This window comes from Uranotaenia lowii, chromosome 1 (genome assembly GCF_029784155.1).
Source record: "Uranotaenia lowii strain MFRU-FL chromosome 1, ASM2978415v1, whole genome shotgun sequence".
Classification (NCBI taxonomy): domain Eukaryota; kingdom Metazoa; phylum Arthropoda; class Insecta; order Diptera; family Culicidae; genus Uranotaenia; species Uranotaenia lowii.
In genome coordinates, this window is record NC_073691.1 from 192,739,934 (window position 1) to 192,762,235 (window position 22,302).

At 35.9% G+C, this 22,302-nt stretch overlaps 1 protein-coding gene across 1 annotated transcript in view; it reads right to left on the reverse strand.

The window, feature by feature from the left end:
- LOC129738257 (solute carrier family 22 member 7-like) overlaps positions 1–22,071 on the reverse strand; it is a 26,926-nt gene extending 4,855 nt beyond the window's left edge. The window contains exons 1-4 of the mRNA XM_055729441.1: positions 22,009–22,071; positions 13,366–13,649; positions 741–1,019; positions 5–652 (exon numbers count right to left, since the gene is read on the reverse strand). Coding sequence (XP_055585416.1) covers positions 5–652; positions 741–1,019; positions 13,366–13,610 — 1,172 coding nt within the window. The 5' untranslated portion in view covers positions 13,611–13,649; positions 22,009–22,071. The remainder of the gene's footprint in view (positions 1–4; positions 653–740; positions 1,020–13,365; positions 13,650–22,008) is intronic.
- Positions 22,072–22,302: the final 231 nt, after the last annotated feature.

Below are 22,302 nucleotides of genomic sequence, written 5' to 3' on the forward strand. Positions count from 1 at the left end.
CAACTCAATAGCTCCCTGCCAGAATACGTTCAAAAAGGGATTACCACCCATCTGCATACTGAACAGGAGTAGCGTGTAGGTCGGAATTGTATTGCAGATCCAACTAAAAAGAAGCAAACCGGACAATTTCGTCATATGCCATCCGCTAAAGAGAGATGCTATGCCATAGGTCTTTTCCACTTCTTTCACAGGAACACGTTCACGAAGTTCATCTTCCGTCAACAGAAACTGCCTTGCGTTTACTTTGGCAATTTTTTTCAATTCGGTCAGGCATTTTTTATAGAGCCCCTGAGTCGCTAACCATCTCGGTGATTCGATCGTATATCCCGGTATCAGGATGAAGAGTGCACAAGGAATGCTGGTCAGAAGCATGAACCAGACCCAGTCACGCAGCCACCAGAAAGCCAACGGAGGCAGAGAAACTCCTAGAGTCCATCCGACAAGCTGCCACAGTGAAAGGGCAGCTCGATCTTCATCCCGCGATATTTCCATGACAACGATCAGCGGCGATTGAAAGCTGGTATTTGTTCCGAAGCTACCGATGAAGGCAAGCAAAGCAAACAGCCAGTAGATTTCATCCGTAATTACCGCAAGCGATCGTCCGACAACAATCATCACTATGCTGACCAAAAACACTGGCAGGCGACCTATCCTTGAAAGGAAGAGAAAAGGGTAGATCATTTGATCAGTTCGAACATTTAATATCGAAAGAAGTTTATCTCGATCTCAAAGCAACATACCGATCGCCCAATTGCCCGAGTGCAAACGAACCCAACACCTCGGCCATCCGAATCACCGCAAATACGTTGGTAGCGTAGAGTTCCTTTTCACAGACCCAGTTCTGCTGGGTTGCCGGTATTTTATCGTAATACTGCCGATCGTACCAGTAGCCGTACTGACAGGGGATGGTGTCGTTTTCACCGAATACCAATTGGGCGGGATCGGTTCCCGGCGGATAAAGGGACACGTTGTACATGGTGCAAGAACTGTACCCGAGGTCTCCTCGACTGGTAGGGGCTCTGCAAGAGGAAAATATTTGTTAGTTATATTTGAATCTTAATAGAACAGTTATCGAGGATCGAAGACTCTCATTTCTTAATCAACTTTTTTTTTCAAATACCAAGAGAAAGATAATAATTTTTTTTCAGAATTCTACAAGAACTTCGTGGAGTTTTGAATACGCCCGTGTAGCTTCAAAATCGTATGATGTTTTGAGTCATCAACCATGTATTTGCCAAATTTTTAAAGGTTATGGGTAAATATAGTGTGTCCGGTTGACGTTGAAACAGCTGATTTCTGCTTTGTGTTGTTGTTTATAGTTCAACTTAATACTCTGGATATTGTGAGTTCCAGTTATAAAAATTTTCGTGAAAATGAGAAGCATTTTCTCCGAAGAGCGCAAAAATATCGTGCACAAATGTTGTGCTTTCTCCAAAATTTCGCTGAACCATTTGGCGAAAATGGAAGAAGAAAGCATTGGAAAGCAGCTGCGTAGAGAAACAATTTTTGGCCGAAATTGGGCCGGTGGACAAAACTTTGGATCGAATGGGTCATGCCTGCTTACATCAGTAGGAAAACTGCCGCAGTTCGGGATGTGACCAAAATAGTGAGATCCCCCCTACGCAACGGCCATTGTGCCAAGGTAAGTTTGGGTCTAAAGACATGTGAGAAGCAGATTCAAAACCAAGCTGCTTCTGTCAAACCAAGAGTGCATAAATTAAATGATCAACTTCTGTGTGGAAAATCGAGGATCATCGACGAAGAAACCTTTAGCAAGTTTGATTACAAGCCGCTTTGAAGTGACCAGTGTTACACTGTTTGGGATGGCCAAAGTGTTGACGAGGCGGAAACATCAATTTAAACAGAAAAATTCTATGCAAGTGCAATGGTTTGTCAAGTCATATGTAATTGCATTTCTAGCCGTTCCGCCAAATTTTCCAAATTGTATACTCAAATTTGATCACATTTTTACATACAAAAGTGCCTCCAAAAACGCTCGTCAATGCCATCACATATGAACAACAGGTTTAAATTTTTTTTATGTATTTATAATCGACAATTTGCAATTATTTTGATATCCTTGTCCAAGGTTGTGTTTATTAAATGAATGAAAACAATAAAAATCATCAAAAAGGATGAAACATTTTCAACTAAAATATTCTATTTTGATATTCAGGGGAATTATTTTCAAATTGGGACTTAAATGACAGAAGAAATTCTTATTTGTTTCTTGGTCTCAAATATTTGGTAATAAATATAATCACATAAACTTGCTCAAAATATGAACTACTTTTTCTTCAAAAAAAACTTCCGATAATATTGATCTCTTTACTTTCGATAATCTTAATAAAATAATATTGTTATATTAATGTAAATAAACCGTGCTGAACATTTTAACCCGAAAAAAAAATAACTAAGTCGTCAAGATACAATTTCTGGTCTTAGTATAATCATCGAAGAAAAGTTTTATTTGATTTTTCCAATGAAAAAGTAACCACTCTGTTTGCAAAATAAGATCTTTTTTCTCTCATTTTGTTTCAGTTTGATGTCTTCGACAAATTTGTAGCCAGAGATTTTTCCTATATAAGATCATGTTATAGGTATAACGATTTCTAATAAAGCAAGTGGTAAGACAAGTGGTTTAACAGGGGTAAGAATGATTTTGTCTTTGAATAAACCATTCAAATGGTTCTTTAAAAAAAAATGGGTTAGAACCCCGACCGATTGTTTCAAATTCAAATAAAAGAGGAAAGTCCCATCTTTCTATTGGTGCAAAAAAATAGTGATGTTTATTTTTGAAAAATGAAGTTTTCTTCCAGAGACACCGTGTCGGAGTCACTCTGATCAGCATAGTTTCTACGTATCAAAACATCTTGAAAATTATTTTTGGAGCCATTTTGCAAAGGACACATAAAAATTCTAGCAATTTTCTAAGCCCAAACTGCTTTTTTAAGTTATCTTAAAAAAAAAAACAATTAAAATCAAAAGATTGACAATGATGCTGAATTATTATGGGCAAAAATTTGTAAAAAAAAACATTGCAAAAAGATTTTCAGCTAAGTATTAAATAAATGAGATTTTTCAAATATAATTGCATCTAAGTTCTTTGATTTTATCAGGAGAGATGTTTGTTTGAGAGTTTTCGAAAAGGAGATATTTTAAGATTTTGAATTTACACTTTTACAAACAGAAAAAATTTCTAAAAATTAACCAAATTTTGACAAACTGGAACTCAATCTGTAGGCTCAGTTCAGGCAATTTCATACAAAAACCTGGTAAAATTAATCGATCAGATTTCAAATCGAATTTGAGGCTTTCAAAAAACCATTATGATTATTTTTATAAAACTTGCTCATAAAATTTCGTTATGGAGACATAACACATAACACAGACATTTTTTTTGTTTTATTTGCCAAATAAGGGACTAAAATCTGGGCATTTTTCAATGAAATCCGGACTGTTCCCAAATTTTGTATCAATTATCCGGGCAAACCTGGATTAAACCGTGCAATCTGGCAACCTTAGTTTAGGAGATGGCAAGTTAAAGCTGTTTGAATTTGGAGTACAGACTTTTTTTTTACCTTGTGCCTTTGAGTATTAAATCGGGAAATTTCAAATGCGAAGAGGTCAAACTTTTCATATAATCACAATCGTTAAGAATTATCAATCGGATTCTTTACGATCACAAATCTTTATCAGCGTCAGGGCCGGATTAAGCCATTGGGGGGCCCGAGGCAATTTTTCTCGGGGGGCCCTCATGATTCAATTTTTTTTTAAACGCTATCCTGAACATTTTAAACGTCTTAAAGAACTGGAGATGAGTTCAGTATACTCTCTTTAAATTGCCATGATGTCTGTATAGAAGATGGTGACTGATATCTTCAAATAAAAATTATTAATCAATAAAGTGTAAACATTGCGGAAGAGTTTAGAAATTTCTCACAAATGAAAGCTCTGATTTGAGCTTCCAAATGCCAGATTTAACCCTCAATTTTTTTAATACCCTTATCACCAACTAAAATTCTCTGATTTAGAATAACGACGAATAGATATTTTAAAAGTTTTCCATTTCATCATTGATCGTCTGGTTTGTGCTTTATCGAGAAATTTTCACTTTATGACAATTGGAAAGTATCATGAAGATTTGAAACATAAAGAACAAAATTCAAAAAAAAAATAAACAAAATAATTAAATTCAAATTTAATAGAAATACAGAAAAAAGAGTTCAAAGCTTTAAATACTGTTTTTTCAGAACCACAATTCAGTGTCTTAAATCTGAATCATAATTTCAAATCAAGTTTGGAGGAACGAAATATAAATTAAATTTAAAAAAATTGAGATTACAGAGCCAAAGCAGAAGTTGCACCAAATGTGTATTTCAATATTATACCTTTGAAACATAAACAAAACGTTTTCGTGGGATGTTTATGAGTATGATTCTCATCAGGTAAAAAAATGTTATCAAATTTTTATTCTGAATGTGACAACAGGGGATTTTTTTTTATTATCTGACGGGTTTGCGCCGGGGGTCTTCAGATTTTCCCCAAAATTGAAATTTTGGTTCATTTTTGCGACTTAAAAACACATGTATTTTTTCAGATTTCTAACATTTTTATTTTTTGAGTTAGCTTCGGTTAGATTTTTTTGTAAATAAAAAATAACCATTTTTCAAAGCTACATAACTCTGTTGTTTCTCAACGGAAATTATAAAATAGCACATCAAAATGCATTGAAATTTTATCAGCTTTCCAAATAGAATAGTTGAAAAAAATTAAATAATGACCTTCAACATGAAAAGTTGTAAATAAACTTTAAATGGCGTCTAAAAGTACCGTCTGCACCACCGAATATTTTGCAAAAAATACCATTGTATAGCTCGATTCATGATGCAACTTTCATCTGAAGACACCAAAGTGGGCCATTAACACCTTGAAGAGTTATGAAAGAAATAATGACAATAAATCTCTTTTTTTGCATCGAAAACAAACAATGGTGGAACAACTGCACTCACATATGGAGATAGCAAGCACTTCTAACAACATGGAAACAAAAAAACTTACCAAAGCAGGTAAAAAACACTATGTTTTCGTCATTTTCAGACTGCCCCTACACGCATAACAGTCCCATATGAATTTTCGTCATTTTAGGTCAACATAAGGCTTCAACATAAAAGACTAAAAAAAGAGGTTTTGTTCTAGAAATTTCGAAAAAAAAATAACAATTCGTGGCTGTCCTATATGAAATATACCTGAATAACAGTCCCATATGTGAAATACCACGGATTTGGTTACTTTTCAATGTTTCTTTCGGCGAAATAGTCTTTGGTTTATTGCTTTGAATCATTTAAACATTTTTCAACTCACTTGATGTCGAATGATGCACACTAGTTTTCGAAGGCAGGTCTGACTTTCTTAGGAATGACTTCCTGAGCGAAAAACTATTGGATGCAATCAAAAATCGTAAAAATATTCAACTTACAATGTGGAATTCATGATATTTTTTTGCAAAAGTATGTTTCTTTTTATGACAATTGCATTTAGAAGTTCAAAAATGATCAAATTTAAGTCTTAGAAAGTAGCTTGGTGATAAAAATATATTTTGTATGGGACTGTTATGCTAGTAGATTCGAAAAAGGTTTCAAATATGGTCGATTAACAGTCCCATAATGAATAAAAATGGTGCTCTCGACCTTACCAATAACCCAATTTCGAAAATTTCAGGCCTAACGATTTATTATGACAACCTAGAAACGATTTTCGTTTATGCTGAAAAAGCTGATTGTCTCGCTTGCTTATTTTTGTATATGGGACTGTTATGAAAGAAGGGGCGGTAGATTGTTGCAGCTCAACTGACTTCATGTTATATCCAAAAATCTATTAACGTATGCGTTTATACCCAGTTTTGCACCAGGTCACAACAAGTTATGCACATTTTACTGTCATTTTTAGAAGTTTATGCGCTAAGTTTTGCATCCGTAATTCCCCAGATTTGATTTAAAATGGACGGTGGAACACTGAAGATTCTTGTGTGAGCGATCGAGGTAGCAAAACACTGACGACGAATTATGTTCGTTTTAGTATGGTAAACCTTAAAACTGGGCGAATGTAGAAAACGAATACGGTAAAAGTATCATATTTTCATCATTTTACAGCCTGGGCTGGCTATACTGAGCTCTTTGATTATTTCTACAACATTTGTGCCACTTTCTCATACTTTTTTGATCAAAGGGAAAGGATTTTGGTGTCCAGTGCTTAGCTCCCGATATAAACACTATGTAAAGCACGTCTATATTTCATTTTTTTAATCACATTTTTATGATCCCAAACACAGGGACTGGACCTTCTACTATTGGCATTGATTAAGCTACACAATGATCTTTGCTCGAAAAATTAATAAGTTACATAGTATATGACCAGGTTGTAAAGCAACATTCCCATTATTAGTTATATCACTTAAACAATACGATATTCAGAATTTTAGTTAAAATTTAAAGTCAGTTTTGCTGTAAACACACAACAAAGCACGAAAAAGTAGTGTTTTTTACCTGCTTTGGTAAGTTCTTTTGTTTCCATGTTGTTAGAAGTGCTTGCTATCTCCATATGTGAGTGCAGTTGTTCCACCATTGTTTGTTTTCGATGCAAAAAAAGAGATTTATTGTCATTATTTCTTTCATAACTCTTCAAGGTGTTAATGGCCCACTTTGGTGTCTTCAGATGAAAGTTGCATCATGAATCGAGCTATACAATGGTATTTTTTGCAAAATATTCGGTGGTGCAGACGGTACTTTTAGACGCCATTTAAAGTTTATTTACAACTTTTCATGTTGAAGGTCATTATTTAATTTTTTTCAACTATTCTATTTGGAAAGCTGATAAAATTTCAATGCATTTTGATGTGCTATTTTATAATTTCCGTTGAGAAACAACAGAGTTATGTAGCTTTGAAAAATGGTTATTTTTTATTTACGAAAAAATCTAACCGAAGCTAACTCAAAAAATAAAAATGTTAGAAATCTGAAAAAATACATGTGTTTTTAAGTCGCAAAAATGAACCAAAATTTCAATTTTGGAGAAAATCTGAAGACCCCCGGCGCAAATTGTCAGATAATAAAAAAAAATCCCCAACAGTTTTATTCGATGCTCCCGAAGCCCAAGGGGTATAAATGAAAAAATGATCGTTTGAAAAGCAATCCAGAATAGAGTTAAATGTTTAAAATACAGAATCAGATATCATTGAAAAAAGTCAGATGAGGAATCCAAATGAATTAAGGACCTTAAACAAAGATCATGAGTTATCAAAATTCAGAAAAACCATGGAGATGAACTTCAGTAACTGAAGTAACAACACAAGGCTTGAAAATCTCAATGAAGTGAATCTGGAAAAATAAAAGACGAAAAATAAAATTATAAATATTCATGTTAAAAGAATCACTCAATGATATTAGCAACTCCACAATGAGATCATATTATGTAATGATAATTTGAGAATGATCATTTGGAAAATGATATGCTGAATTTAGGACATTTATGTACTTCATTATATGGTAAAATTTTAGTTAAATCAGTTGGAAATGTTTAAATACGAATTTTAGACCTAAGACAAAAATTGGGATGGAAATTCTATAAAGAAACTCAGTACTGTCAATTGGTCCAAAATTTTAATCCGTGGTAAAATTTTGAAATGTTTATCATAAAGCTTCTCTCTTAGCACTGTGAGCCAGTTTTGACGAAATTAGCTGCTATTTTAGAGTATCCATTACTTGGAAAGTGAACGTAATAATAAACATTATAATTGTGCAAGACGTTTGCATGTAATGAAAATGAGAAGTTGTTTTTCATAATTTTACCAGACTGAGAGGTTTCGATAAAAAAAGAAAACTTGAGGTGTTTTTCCTCATTTTCTCTTGATTTTTTTTTCGAATTTAGTTTACATTATTTTTGTACAGATTTTGAAATTCAATACCAAGATTTTGATGTTCTCAGCCCGAAAAATGCGGAAGAACTTCTTCACTGCTTCCTCTAGAGGCCCCCTTAATTTATGTAAGAGAAAAACTATTCTAGATATTATTTCACGGGGGTCCCTTTAGTTGTTATATTTTAAGTTTTCATTCCGATTTTCTTGTTTTGATTTCTTTTCATAGATTTGTAGAAATTGAGGTAGTATGATTAAAGTAATGTTAATTTGTTTTCCCTCGGGGGGCCCCCCTGACCCGGGGGGCCCGGGGCAATTGCCCCTTTTGCCTCCCCCTTTAATCCGGCCTTGATCAGCGTCATAATCCAATTTCCAGATCAACATCCGAAACACAAATATATTTCGAATAAAAAGTTTTAAATCAGCTTCAGATGAAAATAAGGAGTGTATTCGTAAAAAATGCACCACTTTGTTTTGTGAATAACTTTTAAATGCATGGATGGAAATTGATAAAATTTTCAGTGAGATTACTTTGTAATGTAAATGTGTACGTATACAAAATTTGGCAGTCAATCTGTTCAGTGGTTTTTGAGATAGCGTTCAATACTGAAGTTCATTGACAATTATTTTTGGCAGAATCTCAAGCAAAAAAGCAGGAAATCGACTATTCGATCAAAATTTACATGGTAAATCGTTCAAGAAATACTATAGACAAAAAGAAAAGTAAAATTTTAGTTAAAGTGAAGATGTTTGATTCCATGAAGTGAGAGGAATGTGGAAGTTCGTTCAATGTCAATCCGAAAATATGAATACATCAAGTGATAAAAAGGTCAAAATTGACTGGTTCGTCTGGCTGACTAATAAATAGGCCTGACTTCATTTCTACAAGGTTGAGAAGCTGCCACCGGTAAAATAAACAATATACGGTGGTCAAATCGTGGCAAAATATTTGAACTGTTTGTGGGGAGATTTTTTGAAAAATTTCGAAATGTACAGCAAAACGAACTCTAGAGCGGCCACCTGGCAGAGTTACAACCAAAAACTATTCTTTGACAAATCTTGCCTGTATTTCCTGGAGATAAACTAGGAGACCAAATTGAAAAATTTAATATCATGTACTCGAGAAGGCTAACGATCTGTGGAAACCAAAAATTATACAGTCTTTCATAAGGATTGACAAAATGAATTTTCTTCGCAGCGTGTGCCCAATCCATCTCCACTTACGTTCCCGAATCTCGATTTCTAGCGCCTTTTGATGACACCGGCGATGTAGTTCCTCATTCGAGATCCAGTTGCCAGGCCACCAAGCGCGGATGATATTCCGAAGGCAGCGGTTTACAAATACTTGCAGTTTTCGCGTCGTTACCGCATATGTGCACCAAGTTTCGCACCCGTACAGCAATACGGATTTGACGTTTGAGTTGAAGATTCGGATTTTTGTTCGTAGAGAGATCTGGCGTGACCGCCAGATGTTTCGGAGACTCGCAAACGCAAATCGGGCCTTTCTGATCCGTGTTTCGATGTCTTTTCTGGTACCACCATCAGGCGTAATCTGGCTACCAAGATACTGGAAGCACTCCACTTTCTCAACTTGTTGCCCAGCTACCATGAAACTGGAGGGATTTCCTGTGTTGATCTCCATCGACTTGGTCTTTCCGACATTGACTTTGAGACCTGCTGCCTTGGAACTTTCGGTGAGGTCGTCGAGTTTGCTCTGCATATCTGGTTGTGTTTGGGCGAGCAAAACAATATCGTCAGCCAGGTCAAGGTCATTCAGTTGCTCCATTATTGAAGGATTCCACGGCAATCCTCGGTTCGGTGCACAGTCAATCGATCCAATCAGAATCTCATCCATTACGATTAGAAAAAGTAGCGGTGATAGAATACATCCTTGTCTCACTCCAGCAGTTACCGGGATTGGTTCGGACAAGACACCGTCATGCAAGACTTTGCACGAAAATGCCTCATACTGTGCTTCGATGAGATGGACTAGTTTCTCTGGGACCCCTCGTCGTCTAAGAGCAGCCCAGATGTTTTCATGGTTAAGTCGGTCGAATGCTTTTTCGAAATCAACGAACACCAGCAGAAGAGAGTCCTGGAATTCGTTGATTTGTTCCAGTATGATTCGTAGCGTTGTGATGTGGTCCACACATGATCGTCGAGATCGGAATCCAGCTTGTTGCCGTCGGAGTGTAGCGTCTATTTTCTCCTGGATCCTGTTCAGGATCACTTTGCAGAGTACTTTGAGGGTTGTACAGATCAACGTTATGCCTCGCCAGTTACCGCACTCTGTCAGGTCTCCTTTCTTCGGGACCTTTACGAGGATACCCTGCATCCAGTCGGCCGGGAATGTTGCAGTATCCCAGATGTCAGCGAAAAGACGGTGCAACATTTGTGCTGATAGGGCAGGGTCGGCTTTCAGCATTTCAGCAGGGATGCAATCGATCCCTGGTGCTTTGTTGGATTTCATGTTTTTGATTGCCGCTTCTATTTCAGCCAGCGAAGGCGCTTCCGAGTTGACGCCATTTATGCGACTTCGAGCTGCAGATTCTGTTGGCCATCGCTATTCGTGACTCGGAAGAGTTGTTCGAAGTGCTCAGTCCATCGTTTGAGCTGATCTGTTCGATCGGTCAATAACTGACCTGCTCTGTCTTTTAGCGGCATTCTTGCATTAGTCCTTGCACCACTGAGGCGGCGTGAAATGTCATAAAGTAATCGGATATCTCCATTGGCGGGCGGCTCTTTCCCCCTCTTCGGCTAGGGAGTTTGTCCAGGCTCTCTTGTCTCGTCTACAAGCTCGTTTAACTGCCTTTTCCAGCTCCGCATATCGTAAGCGGGCGGCTGCTTTGACTGACCCGGTACATGCCTGCTCAATTCCGACTTTCGCCTTTCTCCGATCATCGACCATCCTCCAAGTTTCATCCGACATCCATTCACTCCTTCTTCCACAAACTTTACCGAGAGTACCATGGCTCGTCGTGATAAAGGCATTCTTGATTCCACACCACTGTTCTTCGACTGTTCCGTCTGTCGGCAGCTCCGAGGCTCGGGATTCTAGCTGTTCAACGTATGCCCTTTTCACCTCTGGATTCTCCAACCGGCGGACGTCGTATCGACACCCGACTTTCTCCTCGCGCCGTTGGACACGCGCAACTCTCAGTCGTATCTCGCCAAGGACGAGGTGATGGTCAGATGCAATGTCTGCGCTTCGCTTGTTGCGGACATCAAGAAGGCTCCTTCTCCATTTTCGGCTGATGCAGATGTGGTCAATTTGATTTTCTGTTCGGCCATCTCGGGATACCCAAGTGACCTTATGTGCTGGTCGATGGGGGAAGAGCGATCCACCGATCACCATGTTGTTGTTGCCACAAAATTCTACAAACAGCTCTCCGTTTTCGCTCATCTGTCCTAGGCCATGGCGCCCCATGATGCGCTCAAGGTCCTGATTGTCGGAGCCAATTTTAGACAAAATGAATGGCTAAAAATACAAAGAATACTGCCTCCAAATGCGACAGTTTTCTTCGAAAAGCACTTCAATATGTCCCACAAAGTTTAAATAGGATCTGGAATCGTGCCATTATGCAAAAACGGTGGTGGAGTGATAAAAAGTCAAATATCTTGTTTTGTGCCGAGGGAGGATAATCGGCTAAATTTGTTATAACCTCGACCAAATTCAAAACTTTGAGTTATTTTGAAAATCAAACTTCAGCAAACAGAAAACGTAATCAAAAATAGCCTTGATTATAAAAAACAACATTTTTGCTAGCGAAACCGGGTTCAGCTAGTATTAGAATTATTATATAACTTCCGTTTTTCTTTATTTTGGAGTTCGAATCCCTTTTCGAATGCAAACTTGGACTTTAAAAATTAACAGAAAACAATAAGAATTCAAAATCAAAAGCTCAAAACTTCATTTAATGAGTTATGAAGGAATTTTTCAAATTTGAAATTGGCGATTACATTTATTTAGAATAGAAATTTATGAAGAGTTTTCGCACCGTTAGTTATGTTTGTTAATTATTTTATCGACCGTATTCGTGAAAGTGATGTCTTTTTAGTGAGAACATTTCAAGATTATGAAATTTTATAGACGGATAGAAAGTTAGAAGAAATAAAAAATGGTTAAATGTAGGTTTTTGAATTGGTTATTGTAGTTTTGATGCATGTTAATTGTTTGAAATCTTTTACAGAACTGAATTAAGCAAAAAAAATGTGAAACAAACATCGAGTCCATTATTGGGCTCGTGTACAGAAGGGGGTTAACATTTTAAATCTCTGTGATAGAACAAAAATTTTGATTTCTGATTCTTATTATATTTGACAGGTTCTAGAATTACATTGTGGCATAAGTTTTTGATTTCAGATAAGTATATCATCAAGTCGATTTCACATAAAAGTCAGATAAAAAAAAACGCATTATAAAAAGAATTTTTAAATTGACTTCCGGTTCAAGATTAGATTGTCCAGAAATGTGCGAGTTTGTATTTTTTTTTAAAGGATTTAAATCATGAAATGCGTGTTTATGACGAATTGTATTTAAGATAATATCATAAGAAGCTTTCAATTGTAATCAAAGTTTCGATTTTTCCATCTATGATAATTTATTCTATTTCCATTCAAAGTTGACCGTTTCAAAATGCAGATTTTTCATCCAGCTTTTGGTTCAGAATTTGGTTTAGAATTTGAATTAAGGTTATAACAGATGAAAATAAAATGTGTTGAAACTATATAGCCCGCCTCTCCCCTACTCTACTTTTCCCGAGCATGAAACTCGATGTTTAAACTCCTTTAGTTAAATATAGAACTCCTTTTAATTATATGCACATAAAATTCCAGTCCTAAATCGTTGCATTTCTTTTTTTGTAGGTGAGAGATAATAAATCAAAATTTAGCCAAGATAACTTTTAAAGCCATATCTGCTAATTGCTGCTCGAAGGAGAACCAGAGGCGCTTTAGGCGTTTAAGATAAGACTTCTAATCAGAACATGCTTAATGAATTTTCAAACTGGCTTAACCGGTTCAAATTAAAGTGTTCTTTTAACAGTACCTTCGCTTGGATTGTTTGTTATATATTTAAGCCCATTTTGAGGTTAAAATGCCAATTTTATACTATCATCCATCGTTTAATTTCAACAGTTCTATTCTGTGATCCATAAACAATTTTTAAAATACCATTTCAATTCTTTCTTTGTACCTAACATAGATTATTCCAGGAAAAAACAACAATCTATTTTCTAAGCCACTAATTAAACTGGTCTCTAGCTCACTCTTTCTCAGCACACGCTCATTATCTTGTCAGTCACTCGTTCATGCTCCATAAATCATTGAATCGCACGATTGCTGGGTCATTAGCATACATAACTACTGCCTCATTGCAGATCTCGTATGATGTGTGTCATGTCAATGTGTAATTCAACTGATATTTGTTTCTTCTTTCTACCAACTGTACCCACCTGGGAAGTGTCAAATTGTTCCACAGTTCCTGATCGCTCACGTTGTACAACTCCATCCCGGGGACGGCACAGTGATGTTCCGGAACCGTCAGAATGAGAAGAATGTTGACCACATTCATCGCGAAAAACGTCACCGCAACGACGTTGAATATAAGATTGTACCGCCACTGGAAGGGTCCCGCATCACCCACCATTTCCATGATCCGATCGAAGGCAGCATCTCCATCTTCCTCCTGCTTTGACATTTTTTTCGAAGGTTTTTCTTCTTCTAAGTTTGTGTTAATCTGAAAATCGGAAATTCCAACTGACTTTTTCGGAACAACTATGAAGATTGAAACTAAAACACTCGTCGGTTTTATCGCAATCGCTTGAAGCTTGGTTTCGCTTATCAGTACCTGCCCTAGACGTGAATGTCAGACAGTTACTAGCAACTTACAGAACGTATCTTTATCCCTATCTATCACTTGGGCTAATTTTTCAATGACTGAACCGCGACGCATATCACTTATATCAACCGGCAGGCTTGGCTAGTACAAGTTCAAGTTAGGCACTAAACCAGACAAGCTTTCACCAGTCAACAAGGAACGCCGACGAAAAGATTAGGTTGTGTAAGCCGGCAGTTCGTAGGACGCTGAAAAATAACGGTGCGTTCCTCAGAGCCAATCATTTGAGACTATTTATTTGCCAGCCCTCGGGTTAGCAGGAAAAAAATAAGCGCCCGACGATCATCATTAGGATGATCTCATATGCGTCAGAAATTTATGCAAATTAATTCATTCAAATTTGGCACAACGACGCGCGCCGTTACGCTGATAGCGTAACGGCTTCCGATTAATGGCAACCTTTGTTGGTTTATTCATGTTTTTATTTTCTCAACTCACGAGACAACGATCCGATTCAAATAAATCTAAAATTTAAAATATCGCTTATCAAATCTACACATGAATGGAACGAGATATACACCCAAAACTAAAAAACTTAGATCTGTACCAAACTGGGCCACCTGATAACATCAACCAGCTGTACGTTGAAATGTGTTTTGAGACTCCGAGTGTATTGGAGTTTTTTTTCCCTACATACTTACTAAGAGTGAATTGATTTTTTTCAGTTAGACTAAGTTGTTGATTACACAATGCATGCCGCTGGGAATCAAACGTTCAAATGGGATGCTAAATACATATAAACAATAACATTATTTATTACTTTTCGGGCAGCAATGAACTTTAACTAATTGTTTCTCGGTCTTCGTGTTGCATTTGCACAACCTGTTTGATTTATTCGCATCCAGATTGATGATAATAAGAAGGGAGTTCAGTAGGTATAGACAATAAACAGAAATTGCGAAAATCGGAAAAAAAAGAATAACAGATTATATTTACCAAAAAGTGACAATTATGACAACTTTGACAATTTTGACAATTTTGACAATTTTGACAATTTTGACAATTTTGACAATTTTGACAATTTTGACAATTTTGACAATTTTGACAATTTTGACAATTTTGACAATTTTGACAATTTTGACAATTTTGACAATTTTGACAATTTTGACAATTTTGACAATTTTGACAATTTTGATAATTTTGACAATTTTGACAATTTTGACCATTTTGACAATTTTGACAATTTTGACAATTTTGACAATTTTGACAATTTTGACAATTTTGACAATTTTGACAATTTTGACAATTTTGACAATTTTGACAATTTTGACAATTTTGACAATTTTGACAATTTTGACAATTTTGACAATTTTGACAATTTTGACAATTTTGACAATTTTGACAATTTTGACAATTTTGACAATGTTGACAATTTTGACAATTTTGACAATTTTGACAATTTTGACAATTTTGACAATTTTGACAATTTTGACAATTTTGACAATTTTGACAATTTTGACAATTTTGACAATTTTGACAATTTTGACAATTTTGACAATTTTGACAATTTTGACAATTTTGACAATTTTGACAATTTTGACAATTTTGATAATTTTGACAATTTTGAAAATTTTGAAAATTTTGAAAATTTTGACCATTTTGACAATTTTGACAATTTTGACAATTTTGACAATTTTGACCATTTTGACAATTTTGACAATTTTGACAATTTTGACAATTTTGACAATTTTGACAATTTTGACAATTTTGACAATTTTGACAATTTTGACAATTTTGACAATTTTGACAATTTTGACAATTTTGACAATTTTGACAATTTTGACAATTTTGACAATTTTGACAATTTTGACAATTTTGACAATTTTGACAATTTTGACAATTTTGACAATTTTGACAATTTTGACAATTTTGACAATTTTGACAATTTTGACAATTTTGACAATTTTGACAATTTTGACAATTTTGACAATTTTGACAATTTTGACAATTTTGACAATTTTGACAATTTTGACAATTTTGACAATTTTGACAATTTTGATAATTTTGACAATTTTGACAATTTTGACAGTTTTGACAATTTTTTCAATTTTGACAATTTTGACAATTTTGACAATTTTGACAATTTTGTAAAGTGTTTGCAATTACGAAAGTTTTAATTTTTTTTAAATTTTATTCTATTTTTGGTGGTTTGCTTGTAATTTCATTGCTTGATGAGTTATTTGGCTCAGAATATTATCTCTCAACAGGCTTCGGACGACTCCTAAGGTGTCACTCATAAGTGCAAGAGCAAAGCTTCACAAAGAGGAGTGGAACCCACGCTCTTGTGAGCGCTAAACCGCACTCACTCTGCTCTTGCTTCCCGAAGATAAATTTTCAACACACACTTACATGAGTGATGTGTGCTCCATCAGTGTAGCTCTTAGAGCGTGCTCTTTGGGAATTGAAGTGTGTTTTTTAGGAAACCGTCCTTCCCATCATGTGCATAACAAAAAAAGAGTTCATTAACGGAATTCTTCAGGCAGCATTTTGAAAGCAAAGCGCGCAAGCGCTTGGTGCCGAGGTTCAAATTCCAATGGTTTAATGAAATTTATGTAATGTAAAGTAATCGTTTTCATCTACTCAATTACATATATCTACATTATTATGGCAATAGATGAATGGTGAAAATATCATTATCGAATTAAAAAAAACTTGTACGTACATTTTGATGACTGTTTGATGCCACATGACTTAGAAATTGCATAAAACGACTGGCACTGCCATTTTTTTCAGATCTCTGGGGGATTCATGTTTAAGACTTTCACAACTCGCATCATTCATAATGCATATTAAACTTATGTTTCCACTTAGGTCCTTTTTCCATAAGGGGTTTCCCAAAATATTTTAAATATATAAATAAAATGCAACTTTAGTTCGAACGACAAATAACACGAGTTTCAAGCAAAATGGGGAATTGCCAAAAAAAAAATAAGAATAACCATTTTCCGAATAACAAAATGAGCAAAATTTTAAAAATGAAAAAGATTTACAAAAGTTACGAAATGCCATAAGTTTGCATTTTTTATATTCGTCATTTCTGTAGTTTTTACTTTATAATCATTAATGAAGTTTTGCATTATTTTGCAATTTAGTTTTGAACTTTGTGTTTTCTATCCATCTTGTTTAATTTATGGTAAATTTAGGATAAAATTTATAAAACTTGGGAAATTTTTGAGAAAGTTTTTTAAAAAAATAAGCATGCATCTACATTAGACTGAGTCTATTTGAAGTGATTTTAGAATTACCAAAACCCTTTGATCTCAACAACTTCGTTGCAGATTTTTAAAGTAACGATTACATGAGTAAAGTTTAATTTTCTTGTTTGTATGAAAAAAAATTACATTTTGTTCGAAAAAATGAAAAAAAGATTTCTCTTCGCACTCTTGAACCAAGCCATCTTATCTTTTTTTTTTCAATTTATAAATTCTCTGAAGGAAATTTTTCGCTGAATAACTATGTCGAAGCTCTTGAAGTGTACTCTGAAGAATTTAATAATGCATCTTATAATGGGTTCGAAAGTAGATTTTGAAATAAATTTTCTCCATATCAAACAGGTTTGAATAATTTAACACTTCACGCAATGTAAGATTTAGAAGTATGCTGCACACAAAACTAAGCTTTTTAATCACGTTACACTTTTTGGCTGGAGTGAAAATCAACCGAAAATGCGTCGTGAAAATAAGCGTCATTTTTATGAAAAAATATTTTCAACTCAAGATGAAATCTATAATGTTAGTTGCTTCACAAATCTAGCATATACAGTGGTGTTCGAAATAATAGCAGCGACTCGGAAATTGTTTAAATAATTTAGGCATTTTTCTGTATTGTCACTTTTATTTCAATTCTCTCTTGGTTTAGTAAGCATATTAGTGGTACATTAGAAATACAAAAAAAAATAGGATGAGAATATCAATTGCAGGCTGAGAATAATTAAAAAAATGATTTTTGCCCTGTTCGAAATAATAGCAGCAAGAAATTAAATATTTTTTAAAAACAAATAATGAATTCATACCAAGTCTTTCTCTATGTGAAAGTCATTTATGACATCAATACTTCGTAGTGTACCCGTTATTTCTGATCACTGCAGCGCAACGGCGTGACATAGAGTCCACAAGCTTTTGGCACCGTATGACAGGTATTTCTGACCATGCACGGCGAACTACAACCCATAGTTGCTCTGCATTTGTCGGCTTTGCCTCGAAAACTGCTTTTTTGATGTCTCCCCACAAATTTTCGATAGGATTGAGGTCCGGCGATTGAGCCGGCCAATCCATCACATCAACGTTATTGTCCCGGAACCACGCTTTTGCTCGTCTGCTGGTATGTTTCGGGTCATTGTCCTGTTGGAAGATCCATTTCAAGGGCATTTCCTCTTCTGCGTATGGTAGCATGATATTCTGCAGAATTTCCACGTAACCAACTGCGTCCATGATACCGTCTATACGATGAATGGGCCCAACACCGTGATTTTGGCACCACCATGATTAACCGTTTTCACGGTGTACTGGGGTTGGAATTCTGCACCTGGAGGACGTCTGACGAACATTCGCCTACCGCTGGAACCAAACAACTCTACTTTGCTTTCATCAGTCCACAAAATGTTACGCCATTTCTGGATGGGCCAATTGACGTGAGAGTTGGCGAAGTTCAAGCGGTTATGAATATGTCGTGAATTTAGTAGGGGCACTTTCCTCGGGCTTCTAGCTTGCAATTCAGCTTTAATCAGACGTTTTCGTACTGTTGAGGTACTGATGGGAAGATCCAACTCTTGTTTCAGTGCTCTTGATGAGATGTGTGGTTGCATTTTCACCAACCGGATCATCTTCCGGTCAGTTCGTGAAGCTGTTGCTCGCTTTCTGCCACGAGTTTCACCCTTTTCCTTCCAGTGCAATGCATTGTATACCTTTTTCGCAGAACAGTTAAGCAGTTCCTGAACTTCACGATATGTTTTTCCGCTTGCAATCAGTCGTTTGATGTGATTTCGTTCTTCGAACGTACAATGCTTCGAGCGACCCATTTTGCTGAAATATTGCAGATTTTCGGTAATGTCTAATCAACCAAAACTCATCATGGAACCTTTATGTCTCTTACCACAACAAATTTACATCGAAAACTATGAATTTCTTCAAAACTTCAGCGATTTAGTGCACTTTGTAACCTGTGCTGCTATTTTTTCGAACAGCCCAAGAACGATATGTTTTCAAAATGGCAACCGAATAAAGTAAACAAGTGCGTATTGCATCGAAATAGTCGAGCGTTGCACTCATCACTCATCAATACACTAACGTGCGTAACATATGTTAGCAGAGGACAACACTCATACAAGTACGCAGTATAATTCGATGCGCTTCACTTGCGCTGCTATTATTTCGTGGCAGCCAAATGGTTCATATAAAATTTCGAAAACCGAACATGAAAATTTTGTGGATTGGCCCAAAAAACTGACCTCTACAAAATTTCAACCCATTCGGACTTTATTTAGGGGTGCCTCGAAGCACCATCAAAAATCACCAAAGGGGGACCAAAGGAAATAAGAAAAACCGAAATTTTAATTTTGATGCCAAAAAACTGAAAAATGCATAATATGTCAAAATCCTGTCGAAATGCTGAAAAAATTTTTTGGTAAAAATTGACCTCAAAATTTAAAAAATCACTTAAAAAGAGGACAAAGGAAATTGAGAGAATCGAAACTTTCATTTTGATACCATATGATTTTGAAATGCATGAAATTTGGTGTTATCCCGAAAAAGAATCTTGGTCAAAAATCGGCTTTTTGGGAATTAGCCGTTTTTTTCTGAAAACCAGCCGTTTTTCGGAAAACCAACAAAGTCCCAGAAAGTCAAAAAAAATCTTGAACTACAGTCCTCCAGTCATTCATCTCTTTACGTTTCCTTTCACCACTAATTGCTCGTTTATTCGCGTGTTAGTAGACCAAATATCAAGCTTTGCATGAATTTAAGTCATTAAATACTTCCTCTTTGAGTTCAAGTATGTTATTATTTAAAATTTTGTTAAAAAAATGACGTAATTTACCGAAACAATAAAGCGTTTTTTAAAAACGCATATATGGGTCAAATTGTAGCTCGTAACAATTGTTAGTCACATAAAAATCCATGACAACACTCGAATATCAACATGGGTATCAACTTGTTTCGGACAAACATTTATTTTATTTCACGAATTCAAAACAATCGAAATCCAAAACAACGATCTTGTTAATAACACCCTCGACACTAGCTAGCGGACTGTAAAATTAACATTCAATGTTCAATCAGCATCACTATACTGCAGATACTTATGCTACCTTTACCACCGTGGGGGAGCAATTTAGTTTCACCCAGTAAAGAGCATTCGGATCGGTTCTAAGCGTGACTCGTTCGGTTTGTTGTTTGAAAGAGACTTATATTTAACAAAAGTGTATTAGATTTATTGTTCTCATCCATTCCGGCTTGATGTTATTATCTTTTTTATTAATCTTCGAAAAAATACAGCAAGATACGAACCAAAGCGAACAGCACCATCAATTAATTACTTGGACGCACATTGTGTACACCTTAGGAGCACTCTTTAGGAGACGCACTTATAGAGTACTCATTTAAATTTTGAGTGTTTTGTGAGTGACGAAAAACGCTCCCTGTGTGTATTGTCACTCTGCTCCAATCGACCACTCTTGCTCCGCTCACAACAAAATTTAAAGAGCAGAGCTGATTTTTACACCGCTCTTGTTGGGCTCTGAAAAGAGTCCGAAGCCTGTCTCTCAATGATCATTTCATTGGTTTGTCTCTATCCTTTTTTTTTTTTTTTAGATCGTTAATTATATCAGTTAGTTTTGTACTTTTATCTTGGCAGTTGAATCAACCAAACATGTATAAAACAGGTTATCAAAACAAATGCTTTTAAAATTTTAATTGTTCGCAATGCCTTTCCGGGCACACCGACATGATAAGGGAAAATCATAATTAAAATCACCAACCCGTCCGGAGTCTGGGAATACTTGCTGTTTTAACAAGTTATTCTCATTGTTTTCCACCGTAAATTACCCACGATAACAGTCAACTTTCGCTATCTTCCTTGTTTTTGTGTTTTTTTCTTTTTCCCAAGAAAGTCCGGAAAATGTGGGTGGATGGAAAAAGGTCACACACAAAGCATCATAACTCACACATGCTAATTGAATTTCCCGCCCGGAACATCGGTGACCAAAAGTCTCTGGTGCGAAAATCTGGCATGGAGGGAAACTTCCAAGCCATGCCAGTTCATTCCGAATGAAAACGTTTGTGATTTTTCCCTTCGGGTGGCTTCACTTATTTTTGTGGGAAAAAAGAGTATAAAGTCGGTCCGAATAATGGTATTTTGTTTTTCTTCCACCTCGAAAATGAAAAAAAAAGGGCAACAGCTGGTGCAGAGTCGCGTGGGCCGAACATACTTTCCTAATACTGTCGGTGCAGGCCAAAATGAGCCCCAAAATGTTCGGGCAAAGTGGCCATTTCATGAGTGAGTTTATTAACCAACACATACCAAATGTCGAAGTGCCCAGTTGGAGTTCATACATATGTGGAACCTTTCCAACTGGGTAAATTATGCCGCATGAACTTTGGGGCTGTTCCTAATCGCTGGCTGATGGTGTTTACCGTTCATATTTCGTATTGCGCTTTCATTAACAGAACTCCACTAAGTATCATAAAAAGCTGAAATATTTCCCTGGCGAGAAAAACTGACGATCAATGGTTGCCAATAAGTGGATTCAGCAGTAAGTTGTCAGGGAATTTCAATCCAGTGTTCCGATAACCTGGATTTTCCATAAGCATGCCCTTAAAATTGAGCAAATCGAGTTCTATCGAGAAAATTTGTTGAACAACCTTTTGTCTCTTTTTGGCTGTCATCTACAAAGTTTTAAAACATTGTCAAAATTGTCAAAATTGTCAAAAAAAATGTCAAAATTGTCAAATATTTCTGAACATTTTATGTGTTTCAAATCCGTTATGAATAATGATGTTTAGTTTCTAACCCCCAGGTTCGGTTTAAGAGTCGTCAACAAATTTTTTTTTTTTAAAATCTGTGGATAAAATGTTTTTTTGAATTGTCGGAAACTTTGCTCACTAATTGAAAGTATGTTGACCCTTTGGCAGATTAAAATTTTTAAATTGTCCGAAACTTTAAACAGCAATAAAACAAGTTTATCGCTGTTTGGAAACACTTTTACCGCACATTCACATATTTCTCCTGTTCCGCCACCCGTTCCGAAATATGCTAATTCAGTTGCCTTATTTTCTCCTCGATCGCACCGCAGCAGCCTTCAGGAAAGAAAACCCGTACCATTTTTCCACGTTTTAAGAAGTCGAAAATCGCACAATTCCTTGTCGTCGGATATTGCACAATATAAATTGAAAAACTTTTCCCGACGAAGCTTGGAGCGCGTCCCGAAACTAGAAATAAAAAACGCAGGATGCAAATAGTGGGTACTCATTTCACTCGAATGCTGGCTGCTGCATCCTTC